Here is a 24,288-nt window from a genome sequence, read left to right as displayed (position 1 = left end):
TCCCGGTACTGCTCTCCTCACATTTAAGTATGTGATATGCCTCTGTCTGTGCCCCTGCGCAATAGATTGTGCTTGCAAAGTACAGATCTATTGCTGGCCCTATCTCCTTTCTCTTAGTTCCATTTACACTTAGGAATGTATTTTTAAACAATAGCTGTAAACTACGGCTCTTTGGTTGCCAGAGACTGAAAGTCATCTCAAACTGCTTTAGCAAAGGGGAAATCCAATGGCCCATGCAACAAAAAGATCCAGAATTAGGGCCAGCATCAGATATAAATTGATTCAGGGATAAAATAATGTGTTATCAGGACTTGGTTACTCTCCATCTCTCAGCTCTACTCTCTGCTATGCTGGCTTCAGAGTCGGGTTTCATGTGACAGAAAAATCTCTCAGCTCTACTCTCTGCTATGCTGGCTTCAGAGTCGGGTTTCATGTGACAGAAAAATGACAGCAATTCCAGCTCTATACCTCTCAGATTTCAGGTTCAAGGGAGAAAGAGTGAGTCCCCTTCCCAGATGTCCTAGGGAAGACCTTAAGTTATCTCATTGGCTCTGATTGATCAGATGTCCATTCCTAAACCAATCACTATGCCCAAGAGAATCTAATGCTCTGATTGGCTTAGGCCTGGATCCTATGCTTCACCCTGAGTTGGGGGTAAAGTTGGCTGCACTGAAATCTCATGGACTGAGAGCAGGGCATGGTGTGGGATTCCCCAAGAAGAAACAGGGGCATGGGTACCAGAAGAGAGTGGATGTGTGCTGATGGAGTAAGGTCACTTACATAAGAAAGCTTAAACATTCATAACCTAGCCATTCGTGGAAAAGCATCTCTAGGGGCAGTACCAACGTGAAGTTTTCATCATTCTTTTGGCTGCCCCAGGATCCCTTTCCATATGTGTTTGGTATAATCACCACTGCCAGGGCCATATAGTCCTATTAGTAAAGCGTCTTCCGTTGAGTTCTTCTGACACCAGCTCTAATACTAGTGTCTTCCTTCCAGAGCCTGATTATAGACACAGTTTGGGATGGGTTAGGGGAAGTATATTTCTGATAAAGTGATGTTTCCACTTCACACATATGACTAATAGGGAACTTGGCCAGGAATAACTTTTTATACAGTTTTGGAAACCCTGGCCTAAACCATAAATCATGGGATGAAGCTCAAACCTTGTCTTTTAACTTAAAAGTCAATATCCTGCCTGAAGGGCAGAGCAACAGAGGAGCCTGAGATACAGTACCCAATGGCATCATCCCACTGGGATAGCCCCCAGGCCTGTGACGAGGTCACCTTCCCATGGCATTGCCCTCTGGGGCCAGGCAGAAAGCCTGAGCTTGGCCCCTCACTCCATTCTCCTTGCTGCCTTGCCAACAAAAGCCTTAAAAGTCATGGAAACACCTCTGGTTTTCTAACTCAAGAGATTTCAACAACAGCGGTCAAAGAGTCACACGGGAGTATGTGAAAGGGCAGATATATCTGGGTAGGAAGATGCTTACCCTTGGTGCATTAAGTGAGTAGTGGAAGAAAGGGGCTGAAAGGACAGAAGGAACATGGCAGGGCTTAGGGCTCTCAGGAGAGAGAAATAGGAGTGGGGCACATTGGCAGAAGAGGCTGAGGAGTTTGTCTCCCTGGTTGAGAATCCAGGGCATTTTTGTCATGGATTTCCATTAGGAGTCACATCCAGAAAACTGCCAAGCTTCTGACCCAGGAGATAGAGGATAAGAGGGCACAAGATGGCCCAGAGGATGAGTGGACGCATTGATAGTTGAGTGGTAAAGGCTCAGGAGTAAGGATTGGGGTTGGAGCAGCAAACAAGCACATATGAACCCAATGTGATCAAAGGCTAGCATGACAGAGTAGGTGGGAGATTCACTGGCGGCAAATAGATATCCCGGGGTGATGAAGGAGGGAATTGTGCTCTCTTTTCCAACATGAAGAGCTGTATTCCTCCATCTTGGCAGAACTTCCAGCTTTCACAGGGCCCAGATCTTTGGGGAACCTTGTTTTGCCCTATATCAGCTAAAAATAGTCGGGTGAAATGCGACTGACCAGAGAACCTTTAACCTCTTTCAGATTTAGCTTTTGGACAAAGTTAAGAGACTCTCTTCTGAGCTTATTTTGGTAAGAACATCATTGTGGGTGGGGGTGGATGTGGTGGGGAGAAGCTCTGTAAGGGCAGAGGCTAAAAGGTGCCACATTTTCTTAGTTTGAATCAGTAGGAATCGTCCTTGGTGGTTGGGGGACTCTAAGATTATGTAGAAAAGAGATAGGGGAAAGATGTCAGAAAGAATATAACTACAGCCTCCTACAGTAGTCTTTGCTAAAAAATTATGTTGACAATAAGTAATAGAATTGACTGCCTCTCTAGCTAACAAAATAACAGCAAAAACATGCTTATTTTTTCTTACTCCTGTAGGGTTTGGGCAGATTACCTGAGGTCCAAATTCCCTGGTGGACATAAACAGGAAAACCTTGAAGCTTATTGCTAGTGTATTCTAGCACCAAAGCAATACCCTCAATGATTAGAGTCTGTCTTAATAATAATCTAGAATAACACATTTATCAAGTGCTTATAATGCACCTGATGCTAAATTTAATGTTTCACAAATATAATCGCATAAAATCCTGACAATGAATTTGTGAGAAGGGACTACTGCTCCCATTTTACAGAAGAGAAAGCAGAGGCTCAGAGAAGTTCAGTAACTATAGCTGGAAAGCGGTGGAAATCAAATTCAATCCTGGTCAGTTAGACCACAAATTCCGTGCCTTTAACTCTTATGCTATTCTCACCAACACCTACACTCCCTCCCACATCTAGCAATGTTAGGCCTAAGTCTTTAGGCAATGACTCAAAATTTGAGTGTATTGGTCAGCATTCTGGCAGGAGACAGACGGCACACTCAAATGGGGTAACTGAGCAGAATTTAGAAATGTGACTACTTACAAGTTATGCGTAAAGCTAAAGGAAGCTAACAAGGCAAGGTGAAGCCCTCCAGGGCTAGCAGTGGGGGGAGCCTGAAGGGTAAAGGGGGAGGAGTGAAAGGGAAAGTATCTGGAGGAGAGAGCCATCCATCAAGGGCTATGGCCTTAGATAGAGGGGCAGTGGAGAGACACAGCCAAGCAAGGGCCCATTACAGTAGAACCAGGAGGATAAATAAATATCCTGACCTTGTACCACCCTCCTCTCTCTCTCTCTCTCTCTCTCTCTCTCTCTCTGTTTTTGAGATGGAGTCTCACTCTGTCACCCAGGCTGGAGCACAGTGGCTCGATCTCAACTCACTGCATCCCCAACCCTGCTGGTTTCAAGCAACTCTCCTGCCTCAGCCTCCCGAGTAGCTGGGATTACAAGTGCGCACCACCACGCCTAGCTAATTTTTTGTATTTTTAGTAGAGATAGAATTTCACCATGTTGGCCAGGCTGGTCTCAAACTCCTGACCTCAGGTGATCTATCCACCTCGGCCTCCCGAAGTGCTGGGATTACAGTTGTGAGCCACCGCGCCTGGCCCCACCCTCCTATCTCTTGCTGGTGCCTCCCACTGGCAGAACCCAACTGAAGCCAGAGGGCAAGGGTGCCCAGTAATGTGGTCCACAAGGTCAGCTTCCTGGGGCACAGAGCAGTGGGGAGGAGGATGGGGTGGCTGTGGAGGGGCAAATGGAGATGTCCAGCATAATGAGTTAACACGTACAGCTGTCTGAAGGCTTCTGCTTTGGACTCAGGGTTAATTTCTCTCATCTACAAAGAAAAGGATGGCTTATGAAGGCTTAGGAAAGAAAGTGATGATCATTAGGAATCAGCATGGATTTACCAAGAAAAAAGATGACTACTCATTGTACTTTTTGGAGGGAGGAGACGGGATTCCTAAGTTGGTAGCACATGGTGTTGTGGTAGGCAGCAGAGCAGACAGCTCATGGCTCTTGAGAACAAGGAGGGCTGGAGAGACAGTGTCACTGGGACAGCTGGGGATGTGCTGGGTGGCCCTAAAGCCGCTAACAGACAGATGGATGTCAGCCTGATGGGTGGTTCCATCAGTGTCCCGGAATCTCCCATGACCCTTCCATTTCAACAGTTCTATTAGAGACTAGGAAGAACTCTCAGAGGCAGCTCACATCTTGGATAACAGAATTAGAATCTCCTAAGATCCCAAAACAGTTTTGATTCATGGTGGCTGAACGTAACAAGATGAAATATAATAGGATTAATGTACATCTGGAACCTTGGGGCTAAACAAATGGAATTTTATACATGCCCGGGATGGGGCAGGTGTGAAAGACTCAGGGGTGTGTGTTGACCGTAAAGTCGACGTGAATCAACCTGAACAATTACCAAGAAAATTGATGTCATCTTAGGTGACATTAACTGAAGAAGAATGTTGAGGATGAGGGAGGTATTTCTCCTGCTGCCCTCTTTACTGGTCTGTCCCACTTGGAAAGCCACTGCACTGCTTTTAAAGGAGAAGCAAAATGCAATGGATCACATTTGCTGACAGCCATGGGGATGGGGGAAGGGACTGAGAGTGTGTCACATGAGAATGTGTGAAGGAAAAGCAGAAGAGATAAATAAGAGAGCTGGCAAATAAAAAAGAGGTCCTCAAGTGTCTGGAAGGTAGTCATATTGAAGAGCCTTGTTGGTGGAGGACAGAAAGAGAGTGCAAAGACCACTGGGTGATGGCTAACCGGACCAGCCTAGAGCGCAACCTGCTGGCAGTCACAGTGGGACATGAGGTGGTGAGTTGGCTTCCCCTAGAGATGTTCGCACCCAGGGCTGTTGGAGAAGAGACCTCTACCTGGCATGAAAAGGAGGGCATGTTGTCTCAAAGGATCTCTGTTGAATTCGAATGCCTGGGCACATGAGTATGTTTTCGTGCCATGCCCCCTTCATGCTAACACTTCCTTGGGGATGCCGACCCATGATGGAGTGCATCTGCTCATAGTTTTCAAACTTTGGAGCATCCAGCATTCTCCTTTAAGTGACCTGTGGGAATCTATGGAGATGCAGATTTCCCCAGCATCACAGAAGGAGCCAGGGCTTTGGGGTCTGGCAGATCTGGGTTTGAATTTCCCCTGGGCCACTCTGGCTGTAAGATCTCAAACAAGTCACATTTGGCATCATCAACCCCTGGTGCAGACCCTGGGCAGGCACTAGGGATTCCAGTGCGTGCAGCAAGAGACATGGTTCTTGCCCTCAGGAAGCTTACTGCTCTGGTCTGTCTCCTGTTCTGTAAAGCGGGAATAATTTCTCCTGTCCTGCAGTGTGTTTGTGGAATATGTCGGAATCTCAGAGTTGGTTCCCTTTCCATTCTTTTCCTTGCAAGGAGCACAAAACTATAGTCATTCACAGGAAACCACGGATACTCAGAAACCCTCATGGGCCCTTGTGTGAAATCTGTCCCCCTCTTTCCTTTCAAAAAGGTTGCTGAACATCAGGCCTGCCTGTCACTGCTTCCTAAATGGCTGGCCTTCCTCTGTGGCTGCAGCTCCACTCAGGCCACCCATTCACTGACTTTCCCCTGAAGGCTCTAAGGGACTTTCCCTTGGAGACACTATACACAATTTGGTGACACGTTGATGGCAGATGTGGGACGGCCACTCTTTCTTAGCAAGCAGGACTCCCTCATTTTGGTGGTCCTGGGTCTTGATCCTGCAGAGTTCTCAATGTTTGGGCTGGGTGAGAAGTCGGCCAGTTTCAGAATTCACTTATCAGCTGGAAACAAGTGGCTCTTCCTACCCATCTTTCAAGGTTCAGCCCAAACACCTCCCCCTCTGGAAGCATTGCCTGGTTTCTCCCCTTCCCCTAAACATTCTGTGCCGCATAACCAAGGACCGTCAAGGATTGGTCTCATTTCCTGTGTGTTCCCACTTTACAGAACAGGAGACAGATCAGAACAGTAGCTCCCTGAGGGCAGGAACAGTGTCTGTTGCCGCATGCTCTGGAACCCCGTGTCTGCCCAGGCTGTGCGCCAGGAGCTGACTCTGTCTCCCAACTACAGTATAAATCCTCAAGGGCAAGACCAGGTCCTCTGATTCTCTGAATCCATCAGAATGTTTAGCTCCATTCTGGGGAGATAGTAGATGCCCAATAAAAGCTTGCTATTGGATTCTTATCCAAGCTTCTCACAAATCCCTTTTTAAAGTCAAGAGCAGAAAGACTAAACATTTATTCATTCAACCAGCATATTTTGCAAAATTCTCAAATCTATGATTCACAAACTAAAAGGTACTCAGCAGCAGGTCTCACGTGGCCAGCCCAGTATTTTTCTGTTTTTGTTTTTAATTAGTGCAAATATTTTTAAAAACAGGATACTTTATACAGAACTCTGGATTTCTAGGCTGTCTTAAATACCCAGCTGAAACTGAGCGGTGGTGCCCCCTTTAGATGGGCCAGCCTTCTTCAAGTCAGGGCAGTGCTCACCTGGCTTCGCTCCTGTGGGTTACTGTCAGCCTCCATCGGCATTTGAGTTCATAATCCATGGCTTATTCATTTAAAAGCTACTGACATCAATAGGAATCTCACAGAACAGTGAACTCAGAGACACCTGATTTCCTTGCTTTATTTCTTGACCCACTGTAGGATGTGCCAACACCCTCCAGCTCAAGATTCTTTCTGCCCCCATGCACCCTAATGCCCATTGAAGGTGTCTGCATCTCCTGTCAGTCCTACTGATGGCTCCATTGGCAGCAGGCTGAGTGTCCTTGCCCCAGAACTTTTGGGGAGTGCTAAGGTGGGCAGGTGTGTTCCCAGGCAGGGCATGGCTACAGATTGGGCCCATAGGGCCCCAGCAGCTGCTGTCCATGTGTCGCTTCCCAGGCAGAGGGAGGGCATCTGCAGAGACCACCCACTCAAGGGCCGGGGTGCCTCTCCAGAATCTCCTTTCAAAGACACCCTGGGAAGAGACCCTCGGCTTGCCCCGCTGCAGTGTCCTGAGGTTGCCCAGGCTTTCAGGGCAGTCGGGACCCTCCCAAGGTCCTGTTTCATGCCCTCTGCAGGCCTAGATTTCAAAGCTGTCAATTCACTCCTCCTTTCCCTCCTGCCCGCCTCCCGCCCGCTTCTCCTCCCCAACATTCTTTGCTTCTTGTTTATATTGCAGAAAACATCTGCGAGACTAAATGACTGAGATGAAAGATCTTGGCAAAGAGCTATTTTTCTTTGCTTGGCTTAAAGGGGGACAGATGAAGACTTTAGCCTCATCCTCGCCTTCCCCAGCGTGACTCCCTCCCCCAGCTTCCAAAGAGGAGAGAAATGGGATCTGAATGAAGACAGACCAGAAGGTGGCCCAGCCGGCCCCAAGGCCTCAACTCCCCAGGCAGGGGAGATTGTTTTTCCTGTGGAACAGGGTGGCCTGGAGGAAAAGTCTCCGTGGGTGGAGAGGAGGGGTGCAGATTAGCATGCTTCTGCAGGGCTTTCCCCACTGGCTCTGCACAGCCTTTCCCCCAGCACTGCCCACTCTCTGCCCTCCCTCCAGGCCACACGGTCACCCCTGCCAGCAGCAGACCTTTGTCTTGGGCTTGGTGGCATGTTATGGAGGAGCGACCATCCCGCCAGCCTTTCCTCCCTCCTGCCCCTCTCTCCTGAGAAGTTGTGTTGTGCAGTGACATCCTGGGCTGTATAGCCTCTCTCCTACTCCAGGGAGCTGTGTGGCTTTAGACAAGTTAATAACTTCTTGGGTCCTCAGTTTCTCCCTTTGTAAACTGGGGATAAATATACCTGCTTCACAGAGTTGTAGTGAGGATGAAATGATGTAACAATGCGTGCTCCACACAAAACCAGGCACTTAATAAATGGTGATGATAATGGTGTTGATGATCAGGAGGATGAGGATGATGATGATCTGGTGGGGTGTGGGGCGGAAGGCAGGGAGAACCCTGAGGCAGAGTCTCTAGGTGACTTTCGCTAGGTGACTGAACCTCCATCTTTCCCTCTGTGGTTGGAGTGTAGTTCACTCCGTCCTCTTCCTTGTGGAGGGATTGTGAAGTAGGGCTGAGTGATTACACTTGGTGTAGATGAGATGAAGGGGTGATGGGGAAACCAAGCTTCACTATCCTTGGCACTGTGAGGGCCGTTTTCCTCTGTGATTCTTGGCTGCCCTGGCACTTGCCAGCTCTCTTGCCTGGCCATTGTCACCAGGGGGCAGGGGCCAGTGGCCCTCATCATCTGGATGAGCCCCTGTTGCTGTGCACCATGAGGACAGGTCTGTCAGTGCTTCCCAGGGCTGAGTGTCCTGGGCCCCAGATTCTCGGTCCGGGCAGCCCCCACTGACATGGCACCAGTAGCACCAAGGTTTCCAGGGTGGCTGGCTCAGAGGCTCCCACAGAGCAAGGCCAGGGATGTGGCTGTCCTCAGAGAGCAGCTGGGGAGCTTTCCCCACCCCAGCTCACCCGCCAACCCGGCCCAGAGCTCCCTCTTTTTCGTGGTCCCTGGTGCTCCTGTTGGAGTTGTGCAGTGGCCATGCGCTTCTTGGCAAGGGCAGGGCCAGATCTTAGGAAGACCTCAGTGCCTGGGCCAAGGCCAGGAGCTGTCATTCAGGCAAATAATGAGCAGATTCTTACCAGGTGGGACAGGTAAGTTCTGATTCAGGTGTAGGAGGAAAAAAGTCAGCTCATGGGCAGCAGCTTAGGAGCAAAACAGCTGGCGGCTGAGCTCCAGGGCAGGAGATGTCCTTTTAGCCCATCTTTGTCCAGCCTGGGTCCACCAGGCTCACCAAATGAATCTAGGGATGTCTGTTTATGAAGCATGAAGCTGGTGAGCACAGAGCAGAAGGTCCAAGCCTGACAACCTGTCCCGGCACTTCTGGGCCTGCTCTGTCAAATCCTCCACACACTAAGGAGAAACAACCTTTTCCCGCCTGCAGGCTTCCTTCAGTACACACATAGGAAGAAAAAGCCTGGATCAATCTAGCCCTCCTAGACACAGACGCCTGAAGCCCCCAGACTGATCTCTGCAGGGGCCAAGGCAGCAGTCCTAATAGCTCCTATGAGCTGGACCCTGGGGCTTGGCGCCCCACCATGCTCGCTTAGTATATTATTCAGCTCTACATTTAGTGATGGGGAGGCCAGTGCAGTGGCTCACACCTGTAATCACAGCACTTCGGGAAGCCAAGGTGGGAGGATTGCTTGAAGCCAGGAGGTCGAGACCAGTCTGGGCAATATAGTGAGATCCTGTCTTTACAAAAAAATTCTGTTAAATGATGGGGAAACTGAGTCTCAAGAGGTCAAGCAGCATGCCCCAGCCATGAAGTGCTAAGTTTCAGCTGCAGTGTCAGGATTTGAACCTGGATCTCTGTGGCTCCAAAGCCTCAGCGTTCCCCCCACCGCTAGACCTACAATGTCCAATATGGATATCACTAGCCACATGTGGCTATTTAAACTTAGGTAAAGGTTCTGTTTCTCAGCCACACCAGCTCCATCTCAGTGCTCAATAGTCACATGTGGCTAGTGGCTGTCCTATTGGACAGTACAACTCTAGAACATTCCATCTTTGTAGAAAGTTCTATGTAGAAAGTCAAAGGCAGCACTATGACTAGGTTGTACCGAGGCTCTTTCCTGTTTTAACCAGGCTGCTTCAACCCTTTTATTCAGCTGCAAACTCATCTAGTCTCTGACATACACTCTGTCCCCTCTCCCTGTCTATCCTCAAAGAGAGGGTGGTAGTTCTTGATCCCGCACAGTGAATGGGAACAGTGTGGAGCAGAGGGGACAAGTGACCCATGGGGGCTGGGAGCCAGGAGCTCAGCCCGGTCCTCCCTGCCATGCTGCAACTTCCTTGCTATGTCTGTGCAGAATTGGGGCCTGGCTGGTCCTCTCAGGGGTGGGGGGCCTGGGGGCCTAACTCAGTCACCCGCCCAGGCAGGCCTAAAGGTCACACTGCCGGCCTGCGGTCGCCTTTTCGATTACCAGATCCGCTAAATAGGACCCTGAGAGCGAGCTCTGGGCCAGAGTGCAGGAGAAAGGGGCTCTGTGTGGGAGTCCCGGAGCTGCTCTGCACCCCGTACAGAGGCCAGCTCTGTGTAGCACTGCCCAGAGAGGCCGGGTGGGGTGGCAAGCTCTGGCAGCACACAGCAGCCTCCCTGTTCTGATATCGGCTCCTGCATGTTAGGCCTCAGTCCTCAGTTACCCCATCGAGAAAAAGGGGAGAAGAATCTGAGAACTGGACAAAGGTTTTGTATTTTGGGATTCTGTGCACAAATCTTACTTGAGTTTCTCAGCTGCCCTAGGAGGTAGGCAGGATACCTGTAGTCATCTCTGTGGGTGGGCTGAGATGACCAGGCTCAAAGAGAACCCTGCCCCAGATTGCCCAGCTAGATGGCAGCAGAGGAGGAGGCTGCCTGCTGCCAGGTGAGCAGGGTCCAGGCTTTTCAAAGTCACTGACAGTGCTCAAATCTGGTTTTGCCCAGCCCGAGTCCCTTGTACATGGTGCTGTCAATGCCTGCCATTCCTGTGGGTTCTCCTGGCTCCTGGAGGACAGGGACTGTGTTCTGCTCCTTGCTAAAAGCCAGCACCTGGACCATGCCTGGCTCTTAGAAAGCCCTCAGCAGATATCAGATGGATGGATGAATGGCTGTGGCTGAATATGGGCAGAATGCTTGGGACAGCAGTGTCACCTGGCTCCTGTCTGCTGTGAGGCAGTTACCTGTCTCAGAGAAAATAGGGAGATGGTAGAGGCTGGGAAATTACAGTCTCAATTTCCTCCTTAACCAGCCACTAGCAACAGAGAGAAAAGACCCCGCTGATCTGTAAGATGGAAGCTGGTGCTCCTCAGGTCCCACCTCTTAGGGCCGGTTTCCAGCTCCTCCCTGCCCTCTTGGCCATGGCTGCTGGAAGCCAGAGGCCCACTCTGGGGCTGACTTCCGAGATGTGTGCCAGAGTGCCCCGCGGGTGGGCGTCCCTGGCAGGCCCTGGCTGGGCGGAGGCTGTAACTGGAGCAAGAGCTGTGTGTCAGAGGGTACATGGCTGCACAAGAAGACCTCAGCCAGGATGAAGTAAATCTGCCCATCTCCCCCACACACCTGCCCTCTCCCCTGACCTGAGCAGGTTTGCAATTCATCCACCGTCCTCAGATGCTGTTGCTGCTATCAGATGATGAAAATGGAGATTCATCTTGAAGAAAGAAAGAAGTAGCTCGCTTCCCCCACACCCCCAGTCTATTTGAGCCCCTCCCCTCCCCCATCACCATGTGTTCCTGAAACCTGGGGCTGTTCCAAGTCCTAAATGGGCTGGAAAGTATAACCCTGAGCAGCTGTGAACCTGCTCAGGCTGCCGTGGCCCGGGGTGAATCAGAAACCAAGAGATAGGCTAGCTAACAATGCAGCCCCTTGTTCCTGCGTTGAGAGAGAGAGATCACCATCAGCACCGGGCTCCTGAGAGTGGGGGCAGCGAGCTGGCACACACACACACACACACACACACACACACACACACACTCACCATTTGCCTCCTGGCACAACCCACTCACCTAGCCCACCCAGTGTAAGGTGTTACATAGCAGGCCTGAGACCATCATGACTGCCTGGTGGGGCCAGCCTCTCTCTAAGGTGTCTTCATCCCAGCCTCCTACTCTCTCCTTTCACTCTAACTTACCTGGGAAGGCAGGGAGGGAGCTGGAGGGGAGGGCTTGCATGAAGCCAAATGGAGTGGGATTGTCTTGAGGTTTTCCATTGGGCTGGGGAGTGTGAAGGGCAGTGGGATGCATGGCCAAAGGGGGTTCTTGGAGCCTGAGAGGGTTTGGGAAAGTCTGTTTACAGGAACCAGACACCCTGAAAAAAAACTTGCAGGCAAGTTTCGAAGCAGGCCTGGTCATGGAGCTGGCAGCCACTCAAGGCCGCGGTAGAGTTGGGGGCCTTCCTATCAGGCCTGATTACAACCGCTCACGATCCTCGCCAACTGCAGGCAGGAAGTGCCAAGCACCCATGGGGGTCTAAACCACCCACAGAAACAGCCCTGTTCACACGCACCACATCCTGGGAGATGGGGCGGGGAGTTCTCTTCCCATCACAAATGGAGAAACTGAGGCTCAGGGCCATCTGCCTGCCAGGCACTGACAGCGACAAAATTAGCAGCTCATGTCCTTAATGCAATTCCTAAAGGGGGTAGGGGGTTCTGTCCACCAGACATCTCCCATGAGCCTGATCTAAAAGCAAACCAGGAGGGATGAGCAGAAACATACCCTCACGTAAAGGTGACCCTACAGCCTCATCTTCCCAGACAAGGTGGGCACAGCCCAAACTCCAGAATGCTTCTGGGATAGAAAAAAGCCTTAATGCCAAGACAGACCCACCAGGATTCCATCAGCTCTGTAGCGCTGGGTTTATTCCCTGTCTTCATCTCCACTCAGACATCCTGCACGTTCTGCCTCAGAAAGAGCTTCCAAATCCTGCCCCTTCTGTTCCCTTCCCAAGCACCAATGCCTTCATTCAAGCCCCCATCATCTCTTCCTGGAGTGTGATCAGAGCTCCCTCTCTTCGTCATGCCATCATGCCAACAGTCATGCTCCCAGCTTACAAATCTTCTTGCTTTCCCTAACTCTCAGGATCAAGTGCAAGCATCCGAGTCACACAAGGCCCTTTAGACACTGGGGCCAGCCCCAATTCATCCTCATCTCCTTTTGTTCCTACCCAGTAGCTGCCACGTCAGGCAACTAACTTGCTCTGTGATACCCTTGTGCCTTTGCACGTGCTGTTTCTCTGCCAAGAATATCCTCTCTCCAGCATAGTCTCTACGTGGAAAAATCACACCCATCCTTCAGAATTCAACTCCAGTGCCCTCTATGCATGGGCCTGTGTTCCTGTCTCCATGGTAGGGCTTCTTTGAGCTGTAATGACCATTTGCATATCTGTCTATCTCATCAGACCAGTGGTTCTCAAATTGGGGTGATTTTGGCTCCAAGAGACATTTGGCAATGGCTGCAGACATTTTTGGTTGTCACAATTTGTGTGTGGGGTGGTGCTACTGGCATCTTGTGGGTGGAGGCCAGGGATGCTGCTAGACATCCTACAATACACAGGGCCATCCACACAGTTATGTGGCCCCAGATGTGAGCTGTACTGAGGTTGAGAAACCCTGGACTAGTCTGTGTGTCTCTTGAGGCAAAGTCTTATTTGTATATCCACGGCTAGGTCTAAAGAGGTGTCCTGTATCTGTTTTTTGTTTTGTTTTTTTGAAAGACAGGGTCTTGTTATGTTGCCCAGGCTGGGGTGCCATGCTCATAGTGCGCTATTCCCAGTCATGCTCATAGTATGCTGCAGTCTCCAACTCCTGGCCTCAAGGCATCCTCCAGTCTCAGCCTCCTGAGTAGCTGAAACTACAGGCATGCACCAGGGCACCCAGCTTTCAATAGCTGCTTTTTGAATAAATAAATGAGCAGACTGATTGAATAGTTATATACTCTCCACCTGCGGGATGTGGGTCACCGTGAGCCCACCAAGTTAGAACTTAAGAAAGTTGACTAATACTGAGTGAACAAGCATATTGACAAGGATAGAATACAACATGCATGTGAATCAAATGCTTTGCTTTCAGTGAAGCAAAGGACCAGCCTATTATCAGAGTGGATCTCAAGTTAGGTATGAACACACATCATTACTGTAGCACTTCTTTTTAAATTAGTGGCCTGTGATTAAGAAGTATCAGTAAATTGCTCCACTATGCTCACAAAGCAGATGTCAAACCCTTAGCAGGACAGAGGACTCAAGGCCTGGCCCTACTTCCTACAGGGGATATGGCCAACTTGGAGATGGTACAGAGACAGTCCATGCAGATGATAAAAGCTCTGGATACCTAGGCCCATGGAAGGAAGGCAAAAGGAATTGGTATCATTTAACTTCAAGACAGTAATGACTTGGAGGAGGTCCTAATAGATATTTTCCAGTAACACAGGAGGTGATTAGATGGAAGGAGTGGCCAGTCACTCTTTGGCGTCCAGGATCCAAGAAGAAACAGATGAGGAGGAAGGAGGATAAACAACTTCTGGACAAAGCGAGTAAGTGAAGGTTGGGCAAGAACCCACAGCACGCATGGCCGAGGGTCCTAGAGGATGCTGCACCTCTGCCTCTTCTCTAGATGGGATCCCTTCCCCACAGCCAGTGCTGTTAGAGGGCTGGGGAGGGGGCCGTCCAGGCTTCAGGCCTTGCTTTTAGAACTTTCCTTTGAGCTGGAAAAACAGAAAAGACCTGGGGAGACTGGGAGGCAGAGAGCAGGAGTATCAGGGAGAAAGCAAGGGTGAGAAAGGAGAAAGGACAGCAAGAGCAAGAGGCGGCTGGAAAGACACCAGGAGAATGTCGGGGCTGCATGGCCTCGGCATCTGGAGCGCAGACTGCGGGCTATATTTAGATTGCCATGACTTGCAATAATTTGTGCAAGGGGGGAAGAAAGGAAAATGTGAAGTTGGCGTCGTGTTGGGAGGGAATGAATTATAAGAAAGGAACGGCCCGATAGAGGTGAGCTGTTCCTGAGGCCTCAACCCTTGGTCTCTAGGAAAGAGCTTTGAGCAGTGCAGGCCGTCAGGAGTGACTGATAGTGTTTACTGAGCCTAATCCAACTCATGCCCCCATTCTCAGATGTGTCCTGTGCTCTCCACCAAGAATGTGGGGCGCTGGGCATGCCAGGCAGCCTGTCTACCGCAGCATCAAGACGGTTCCGGGATGATTCAGGGTCCTTGCTGGAGAAGTGAGGGCCCAGGCAGAAGCTCTGGAGTGGGGCTCAGGGCTTACGTGAGCAGCACTCTGTAAATTCTAGGAATTTGTATACATTGCCGAGGCCTCTCCAGCTGGATTATAAATAGAGGATTAGTTCAAAGGCAGGCAGCCTTTTAAAGAGACAATGCCAAGCGAAACCTACAACCAAATACAGTCAAACCTTCTTCAGCCACTGTTTGCTTCGTCCAAATAGCATATAAGTCACAGCAACGCCATTTCCCTGGCTGACAAGGTTCCCTGATGTCCTTTAAGAAGTGGTCTAGAGGGTTCGCCTTCAGCTGGATAGCAAAACCTCAGTTATCCAGAACAAAACCCATCCTTCTGGATAGTGGAGCTTTCCTTTTAAACATCACATGTGGCCGGGCATGGTGGCTCACGCCTGTAATCTCAGCACTTTAGGAGGCCAAGGCAGGCAGATTACTTGAGTTTGAGACCAGCCTGGGCAACATGGCAAAATCTTGTCTTTACATAAAAATACAAAAATTAGCAGGCATGGAGGCACACGCCTGTAGTCCCAGCTACTTGGGAGGTTGAGGTGGGAGGACCACCTGAGCCTGGGGAGCAGAGGTTGCAGTGAGCCATGATTGCTCCATTGCACTCCAGCATGGGTGATAGAGTGAGACCTTATCTCAAAATAAAACAAAATAAACATCGCATGTAAACATTTCATCATTTTGCTTGGAAGTTTTTCTTAAAACAGTCATATGCTTACCAGGTTTTAAAATAAAATATACTGATCTTAATTTCACATTTCTGTTCTACTTAGGGTCATATTTAGAAACTTCAGTTACTGTGCCGTTAACCCAGTAGTGCCCAAACCTTTGAGATATGTGTTGCCATTTGTATCTCTTCATATTGCTATGCTTTTGAGGTTCTTGGGTCTACTTTGTATCATTTTCTGATCTCTTCCTGTGGCAGTGGTTACTTTTCCCTGTTGTGAGGGAGAATGCTATTTTGTTCATACCTGTAGCAATTTCTTTTAGTCTGTTCTGGGTTGAGAAACCAGATATGCAAACGTGCCAAAATTCTGTGCAAACAAAAAGTAAATAGGTTGTAACGAACCTCGCTTTTCCTATTTCAAGAGGATTCATCCAGGCTTTCTTAAAGGGTGATAGGCCATCCAGCCCCCTGAGAAGCCAGTTGTTTTGAATTAGATGCTACTTTAAACACAACAATGTGGGCCTCTGTAGATAACGTTGGCTGCTTAGACATTTCTTAGCTCATCCCCAGGTTCTGGTCTGATTTTAGATAGTGAGGTGTCTGAGTAGCTTTGTTTGGGGTAGATAGATCCTCACTCTAATTTGAAGTCTAAGCTCTCAAAGCCCTTGCATTTAAGGAAATTGAGTTTTCTGCCCACCTGTGTGTGAGGCTGGTACTGTGATTAAACCCAGCACAGGTAAAAGACCACAGACAATCACCCTGCCCGCTTGTTCATTAATGTCCAATTTTCTGTGTTCTGTAAGATGCTGGGGATTCTAGGCAGGATGCTGAGCAGAAGAGTCACATGTAGGATTAAGGAATGAAAAGTCAGTCACTCAGAGGGCACTGGTTTGTGAGTTAGTTCAGAGATGTAGGTAGAAATTGAATATTCAAAATGGATGAAAATAGGTCAAGCCAGTCCAGGAGGGTGCAGAGGTCCTTCGGTAGTTTTTAGCATCTTCTTAAGCAGGGAAAATCTTTCTGTGGTCAATCAGAATTAGCGCTTTGTAAATCCCTCAAATAGCTAACCACCCATCAGCAAAGATCAGACATTTCTGATGGAGAAATTAGGCTCTGCGGGGGGAGTGACTTTAGAGTCTCCCAGACCAATGGGCCAAGAGGTGGCTCTCAGGAGCCCCGCAGCCCAGGCCGCCACCATAGTGAGGCAGCCCTTGGTCAGCCTGTCTTAAGGCAGAAGGAGTCTCACCTTATTTCAAAGGATGTCCTGAGAAGTGTTATTACATCTTACTCCTGTATAAAGGGCTCAGGGTCTGACTGATTTTGTGCTCATATCAGTATCAGGTTAAAAGACAGTTGGTCTCTTTGCTGAAGGTGTTCATCATGGCCAATCTGCTCCCCCAGTGATTGGAGGAAATCTGCCCCATACAGCCCTGTCTGAGAGCACATGACTCACCTCCCCTCTTCACACATGACTGGACCAGGGGTGGGCACTTGACCCAAGGGTGACCCATCTATTGGCTAACCAATGATGACCAATGATTGATGTGGCTTGGCACAAAAAGCCAAGGTTAAGTAAGATAAATACATCGTTTCAGGGGAACCTAGACTTGAAAATGGAAAGACTGGGCTAATGGCCAATGGACACTTAGGCTGAAAAGTCATGCAAGGTATGGCGTGGGGCCATGATGTCCATCTGTGCGCTGATCTTACAGAGAAGTGGAAACTGAGAGTACAAAGTGGGGAGTGGAGAATGGGGCAGAGGCTCAGAGAGAGAATGCTTAGAACATAAAGCCCCCAGGAGATGCCCAAGGTCCTGATAGCGTGTCTATTCCTGTGAGTCTCAGTTACCCCTGTGTTCCTAGCTGTGAATTTCTGTGAGCTCGCTTGGGTGGGTCTCTGTTCCTTGAAACAAAAAGAGCTTTGCCCAAGACTGTCACAATCAGTATAAAGCAAGCTGCTCAACCACGAGACGCTCAGAGCTCGGAGCTTGGAGCTGGGAGCTCAATCCATTTTAGTGTGTCCTAATGTGCCCAAAGAATCCCATTTCTGTAACTTTTCCCCAGAGGACCCATTTTAAAACGTTTTAATTCTTTCTCTCATCACTCCAAAAGATCTCCACCTCTTCATGTTCCATTGCTATGACATGCGAGGGTTGCCTCTGGAGACAGCCAGGATTGTGCACACTGGACTCCTGGTCATCAGTCCTAGGACTGCACTCTGCTTGATTTCTAACAACAGAGCTGCCCTGCTGACTGACACGTAGATCTGCTTCTCCCATAACTTGATACTCCCCACAGGGTCATCGCCATCACAAAATGTCAGTGCAGGAAGAGGCTTGCTGAGCATCTGGCCCAACACTGTCATTTTAGTAATGAGGAAATTGAGTCCCAAGGAGGCTACATAACTTACTCCAAGTCAGGAAAAGTTGAATAACTTGTTTTTCCCTCTGTGTGTGTGTGTGTAGGTTTGTATGCTTTTACCATTATTGAGCTTTGTCCCACTAGTTTAAAAATTCTTCGTTAAGCTTCAGAGGGCATTTTGAATTCTGTATATTTAAATTCAAATGAGTGTGCAGATGTTGCACAGAATTCTGCATGTGCCCAAGGTAGAATGAACCCACAAATATCCCACTAATACTTATCTTTTATACGACTGGTCTCCAAAGTAGGGTGTGTGCAAGTTGATTTATTGGGGTAAGGGGAAAAGATGAGAATGTCTTTTTTACCATAACAAATTAAAAGTTTAAAGGATGAGATACAAAATAGACATTCTAATCTCTTCCTCTTACCTCAATAAATCAACTTGCACACACCCTACTTTGGAGACCAGCCATATAAAAGCTAAGTATTAGTGGGATATTTGTGGGTTCATTCTACTTTGAGCATGTACAGAGTTTTGTGCAACATCTGCACATTCATTTCTCACACACACGTGTTTGAATTTCTCACTTTCATATATATATATTTATATATATATATGCTCAATTTTTAAAAAACTAATCAGAGTGGCTGGGTGCAGTGGCTCATGCCTATAATCCCAGCACTTTGGGAGGCCGAGGCGGGTGGATCCCCTAAGGTCGGGAGTTCGAGGCCAGCCTGATCAACATGGAGAAACCCCGTCTCTACTAAAAATACAAAATTAGCCAGGAATGGTGGCGCATGCCTGTCATTCCAGCTACTCAGGAGGCTGAGGCAGGAGAATCGCTTGAACCTGGAGGCAGAGGTTGCGGTGAGCCAAGATTGCGCCATTGCACTCCAGCATGGGCAACAACAACAACAACAAATTAATCAGTCAATCAAGGCTTTAACATGTATTTCAAGTTTAGAATTGCTGTTCACAAAAGCACCATATAATGTGGTGAGGACCGTGTGTATTCATCTTAATTCTGCCTCATGTAGTCCCACTATGTTAGTAGTACTTGTACTTCAAAATGCAAAACTCATAAAGAATGATACAATAACCTTAATAGGCTCTAAAACTATATTTAATAAAACTAATCAAGTATTTCCTGACTTAAAAAAAAACCTCTTAGAAAAATAAGAAGAGACTATTACTTTTTAAATACAAAAATACCTCTGTCTTAAACCAAAAGCTAAGAAATTCTTAATGGCACAAAATAGGAGGCATTCTGGTTAGAGACAAAACAAGGGTGTCAGCTATCACTTTTATTACATAGTTTTATGATGTAACAATTATTTTGAAGTTTTCGCCAATGCAATAAGACATGCAGTAGCAATAAAAGGTAAAAGTTCTGGAGAAGATCTGAATAAAATTAGTAGAATAGATTAATATAAGACAATGAAAAAATCAACAGGTGAAGCAAATTATGTCAGTGTCCTCCAGTGATCTGAGGATGAATAAATGAAGTTCTTTTATATTTAGAATTCTAATGCTGGAAGAAATCTTTATTTTTATTTTAATTTTTCCTTTAATCTCAGCTAAGTCTGCCAAGAAATCTTACATATATATCTGACCCACAGAAGATGCTCAATAAATATTTGTTGAATACATGGATGAATTATAAAATAGCCTCATTGTATAGTTAATATAGCAAGACCCAGACAGATTAAATGACAAAGAAGCTCACTTTTAAGGAAAATAGATTTTTCTTTACGTATAAGGCTAAAGTGGCATCACAAGTCGTTGTGAAGGAAGAGATTTTATTCATCAAATATAGCTGAAGCAAATTAGAGATCTGAAGAAAAGAAATAATTTAGAAACTCATTGAACACCATTTCCAAAGACACTCCATGTAGTTTAGACAGTTAAATGTAGAAAACACTAAAAATAATCAACACAGATTTCTTGAAGCAAATACAGGTGAATCTAAGTAAGAAGGGGCTGTGGACTAAAAGCAATGGAAGAATCATGAAAGACCTAGAGATTAGAATACATAAGATGATCAAATGCCTTTACTTTGGCAAATAATATAGGCCAAATTAAAAGTCAGACAACAAGCTGGGAGAAATATTTGCAACAAAATGTGAAGGCCACAAAGCTAATATCCTTTAAGAGTTCTTATGGATTGACAAGAAACACAAAAAGATAAATGAGGCAAGGACAGACACGTAGTTTACATAAAGGGAAATACAAAAGACCAACCTTTGGAATGAAAGGTCAGTTTCATCCACAGTCAAAACTTTATAAATGATCATTTCCCACCTATCAAAGAAGCGAACTTTTGTTTATTCTTAAATGAAATAACTGAAAGCTGCCACTTTTGTGAGAAAACAGGCATTCTTACTTACTGTTAGTGGAGAGAAACTGGCACTAGTTTACAGAAAAGCCCATTGGCCAGATGCATCCAGAACCTTGAAAATGTTCATCAACTTTAACTCATTAATTTCACTTCTGGGAATAGTACATATGGTTGGATTGCTAGATTTGGCAAACAAAGAAAAAAGATGCCTAGCAAACTTTGAATTTCAGGTATATGATGAATATTGTTTCAGAATAAATTTGTCCCGGGGAATATTTTGAGTGTACTGACACTAACAAATTATTCATTGTTTATTTGAAATCTAAATTTAACTGGACATCCTGTATTTTATCTAGCAATCCTTGCCTATGTAAATAACCTAAAATGCAGCAGAAATTTATGCACAAATTCTTTGTTGCAATTTTACTTATAATAGCAAAAATATTGAAAAAAAAAATCCTAAATTTCCAACAATAGAGGAATTGGGGGAGGAATGTGTGTCTGGAGAGTTTTTAATGACAGTGCTTGCAATATAATGTAAACTTAAAAAACCAAGCAAGCATCTTACACCCATTAGGATGACTATCATTAAAAAAAGGAGAAAATAACAAGTGTTGGTAAGAATGTAGAGACATCAAAACTGTTGTACACTATTGGTGGGAATGTAAAATGGTACAGCCATTGTGGAAAACAGTATGGCAGTTTTCCAAAACACTAAAAATAGAATTACCGTATTAGAATCCAGCAATTCCACTTCTGGGTACATACCCAAAATAACTGAAAGCAAGGTCTTGAAGAAATTTTTGTATACCCATGTTCATAGCAACATTAATCATAATAGCTAAAATGGGAAAGCAACCTAACTGTCTGTCGATGAACGAATGGATAAACACAATGCAGTATATACACACAACAGAATATACCGCATTCCTTAAAAATGAAGGAAATTCTAGTACATGCTACGACATGCTTGAACTTTAAGGACATTATGCTAAGTAAAATAAGCCAATTGCTAAAAGACAAATGCTATATGATTCCACTCACGAGATACTTAGAGTAGTCAAAATCACACAGACGGAATGTAGAATGGTGGTTGCCAGGGGCTTGGGAGAGGTGAGAACAGGGAATTAGTGTTTAATGGGTACAGAATTTCAGGTTGGAAAGATCAAAATGCTCTAGCGATGGATGGTGGTGATGGTTGCACAATAATATGAATGTACTTAGTACCACTGAAGACTACACTTAAAAATAGTTTAGGTGGTGAATTTTGTGTTATGTGTATTTTAACACAGTAAAAAAATGAAACAAACCAACCAACTGAGTAGGGTCAAAGTTATAATCTCAAGTATATAAAACAACATGTGCAGGAGAGTAACTTACAAAACGCTAACAGTGGTTCTTCCTGAGTACTGATATTATAGGTTATTTTTATTCTCTTCTTTATATAGTTCTGTGTCATCTAAATTCTCTGTGATGAGTGTATAAGACTTTTGTGGGGATGAAGTTAATTAACAACAAAAAAAAGCAAACGACAAACCAATGCCTGATCAAAACCTGCACTATTGACATTTGATGACATACATAGGAGAGGCCAGACTAATCTGTGAGGTGAGATTGAAAACAGAGCAGAGCTGCCACTTCTCACATATTCCTGATCTTTAGGCAGAGATTCAGGAAGGAGAATAATGTTCAGTGTGGTTTTTGGGCTTCAAAAAGCAACAGTGGGAATTTGGACCCTGTTTCTAGGCAGAGCCCCAGGAAGGCATTCAGGCCTTTGAGAAAAGATGCTGCAGATGGTCGTTAGATGGTCTCACAGAGTCCTGTGTGCCTCAGGGGGCTTGAAAGCCACTGATGGATTCCAGGGTCCCTCAGAGGGGCAGAGGAGTGGCAGAAAGAGGTAGAGCCTGTGGCCATGTGACTAGGAACAGGACTTACAGCAAGAGTCAGGGGCCACTGCCTGGGCACCAGAAAGGGGGCAGACACCATGGCCCTACACAGCCCTCCTTGATCCCTGAGGCCATAGGGGCAGCTTCATGTCTGAGCTCATTGTATGAATTAGATGAACTCACTACTGAGCTCAGTAGGTGCTCATTGTATGAATTAGATGAGCAAGTAAATGCTCGTTGCAGGAATTAGGATGCCAGCAATGCCAAGGTCAAGCCTAAAACAAGGAGAATAATTCCTTATTGCACAGAGTGGGAGGGAAACAATGGAGGCAGTAAGTGGGGAGCATGAAGCAGGTTGTAGCAGAGTGCCCCAACAACAAAGGGAAAGGCAGGTGACAGCAACTGGGGAAGGCAAAGCCCAAAGCGGAATCTGAGAGATGATAGCTTACTGGTTCCAGTGCCTTCTCCCATCCAGAGAGAGGCCCCACCCCCTTTTCATGACCACTCCTCTCTCCTGGGAACATGCAAAACTCTGTCAAAGGGGAAGCTGGGATCTGATGTTGTAGTGTTTGAGGAGGGGTGGATGGTCTTCCCAGACCTCCTAAAAAGAGGAAAACACAAGGAGCTGCTCTGATTTCCTGGCACATGTTTAGCATTAATATTATTTTAAGTGAGTTATATGTTCTGAATATATCTATCCATTTATCAGAGGAGTAGGATAAAACCAAGTAATAAAAAGCAGGGAGGAGGAATTTTATCTTGGATCTATGACTGCTCTTTTCTCCCCTCTGAAATAAGGAGTAGAATGGTTTAGCTAAAGCATTTGCTTATTTTAGAGGGCTCTTTATCCCCCCACCACTCCCATCCTCCTCTGGTCTCCTTAAATGACTGAGTGGATCAAGAAACAAGACCCAACTATATGTTGTCTATGAGAAATCTACTTTAAATATAAAAGCACACATAGATTAAAAGTAAATGAATGGATAAAGACATACCATGCTAACACTAATCAAAATAAAACAGGAGTAGCTATATTAATTTTAGGAAGAGCAGGCTTCAAACCAAGGAAAGTTATCAGGGATAAGAGGGGCATCCCATAATGATTTAGGGGTCAGTCCTCCAATAAGATATACTACTTCTTAACTTGTATGCACCCACCAACAGAGTGTCCAAATGTGTGAGGCAAAAACTGGTAGAACTTCAAGGAGAAACAGATGAATCCACTATTACAGTTAAAAACTTCAATACCCCTCTGTCAGAAATGGACAGATCCAGCAGGCAGAAAATTAGTAGCAACATTATTGAACTCAACAACACCAGCAATCAACTAAATTTAATAGAAGTCTAAAGACTACTTTATGCAATAACAGAATACACATTCTTCTCAAGCACATATGGAACATTCACCAAGAAAGACCATGGGCCATGAAACACACCCAAACATATTTAAAATAATAGAAATCATACAATGTCTTCTCTCAAACTACAATGGAATTAAACTAGAAATAGTCTGATAGCTGGAAAATCCCCAAATACTTGGAGATTAAGCCACACACTTATAAATAACATATGGGTCAAAGAAGAAATCTTAGGAGAAATTTAAAAATACTTGGATTTAAGTGGAAATGAAAATATAATTTAACAAAATTTGTGGGATGCAGCAAAAGCAGGCCTTAGGGGAAATTTATAGCACTGAGTGCATACATTAGAAGAAAGATCTAAAATCAATCACCTAAGCTTCCATCTGGGAAACTAGAAAAAGAAGAGCAAATTAAATCCCAAGTAAGCAGAAGAAAAGAAATAATACAAATCAAAGGAAAAATCAATGAAATTGCAAACAGGAAATCAATAAAGAAAAATGAATAAAACCAAAAGCTGGTCCTTTGAAAACATCAATAAGATCAATAAACCTTTAATCAGGCTAAGAAAAGAGAGAGGACTAATATCTAAGTTATTAATAACAGAAATGAAAGAGGGAACATCACTACAGATCCCATGGACATTAAAAGGATAATGAAGAAATAATGCTATGAACAACTCTATGTCCACAAATTTTGATAACCTAGATGAAGTAGACTCATTCCTTAAAGGATACAGTCTGGCAAAACTCATACAAGAAGAAATAGACAATCTGAATAGGTCTATATCTATTAAAGAAATTGAATCAATAATTAATAGCCTCCCAAAATAGAAAGCACCAGGCCCAGATGGGCTCATTGGTGAGTTTTATCAAATATTTAAGGAAGAAATTATACCAATTTGCTATAATCTCTTTCAGAAGATAGAAGCAGAGGGCATACCTCCTAACTCATTCCATGAGGCCAGGATTACCCTAATAACAAAACCGGACAAAGACATTAC

At 46.0% G+C, this 24,288-nt stretch overlaps 1 protein-coding gene across 1 annotated transcript in view; it reads right to left on the bottom strand.

The window, feature by feature from the left end:
- Positions 1-24,288, bottom strand: part of RAD51B (RAD51 paralog B) — a 915,086-nt gene that overhangs the window by 64,226 nt on the left and 826,572 nt on the right. Inside the window, exon 11 of the mRNA XM_003263604.2 lies at positions 15,647-15,709. Within this exon, the coding sequence (XP_003263652.2) occupies positions 15,647-15,709 (63 nt within the window). The remainder of the gene's footprint in view (positions 1-15,646; positions 15,710-24,288) is intronic.

This window comes from Nomascus leucogenys, chromosome 1a, assembly GCF_006542625.1.
Source record: "Nomascus leucogenys isolate Asia chromosome 1a, Asia_NLE_v1, whole genome shotgun sequence".
In the NCBI taxonomy this organism is placed as follows: domain Eukaryota; kingdom Metazoa; phylum Chordata; class Mammalia; order Primates; family Hylobatidae; genus Nomascus; species Nomascus leucogenys.
Note: the sequence above shows the minus strand (reverse complement) of the source record. Positions and strands in the feature narration are given on the sequence as shown.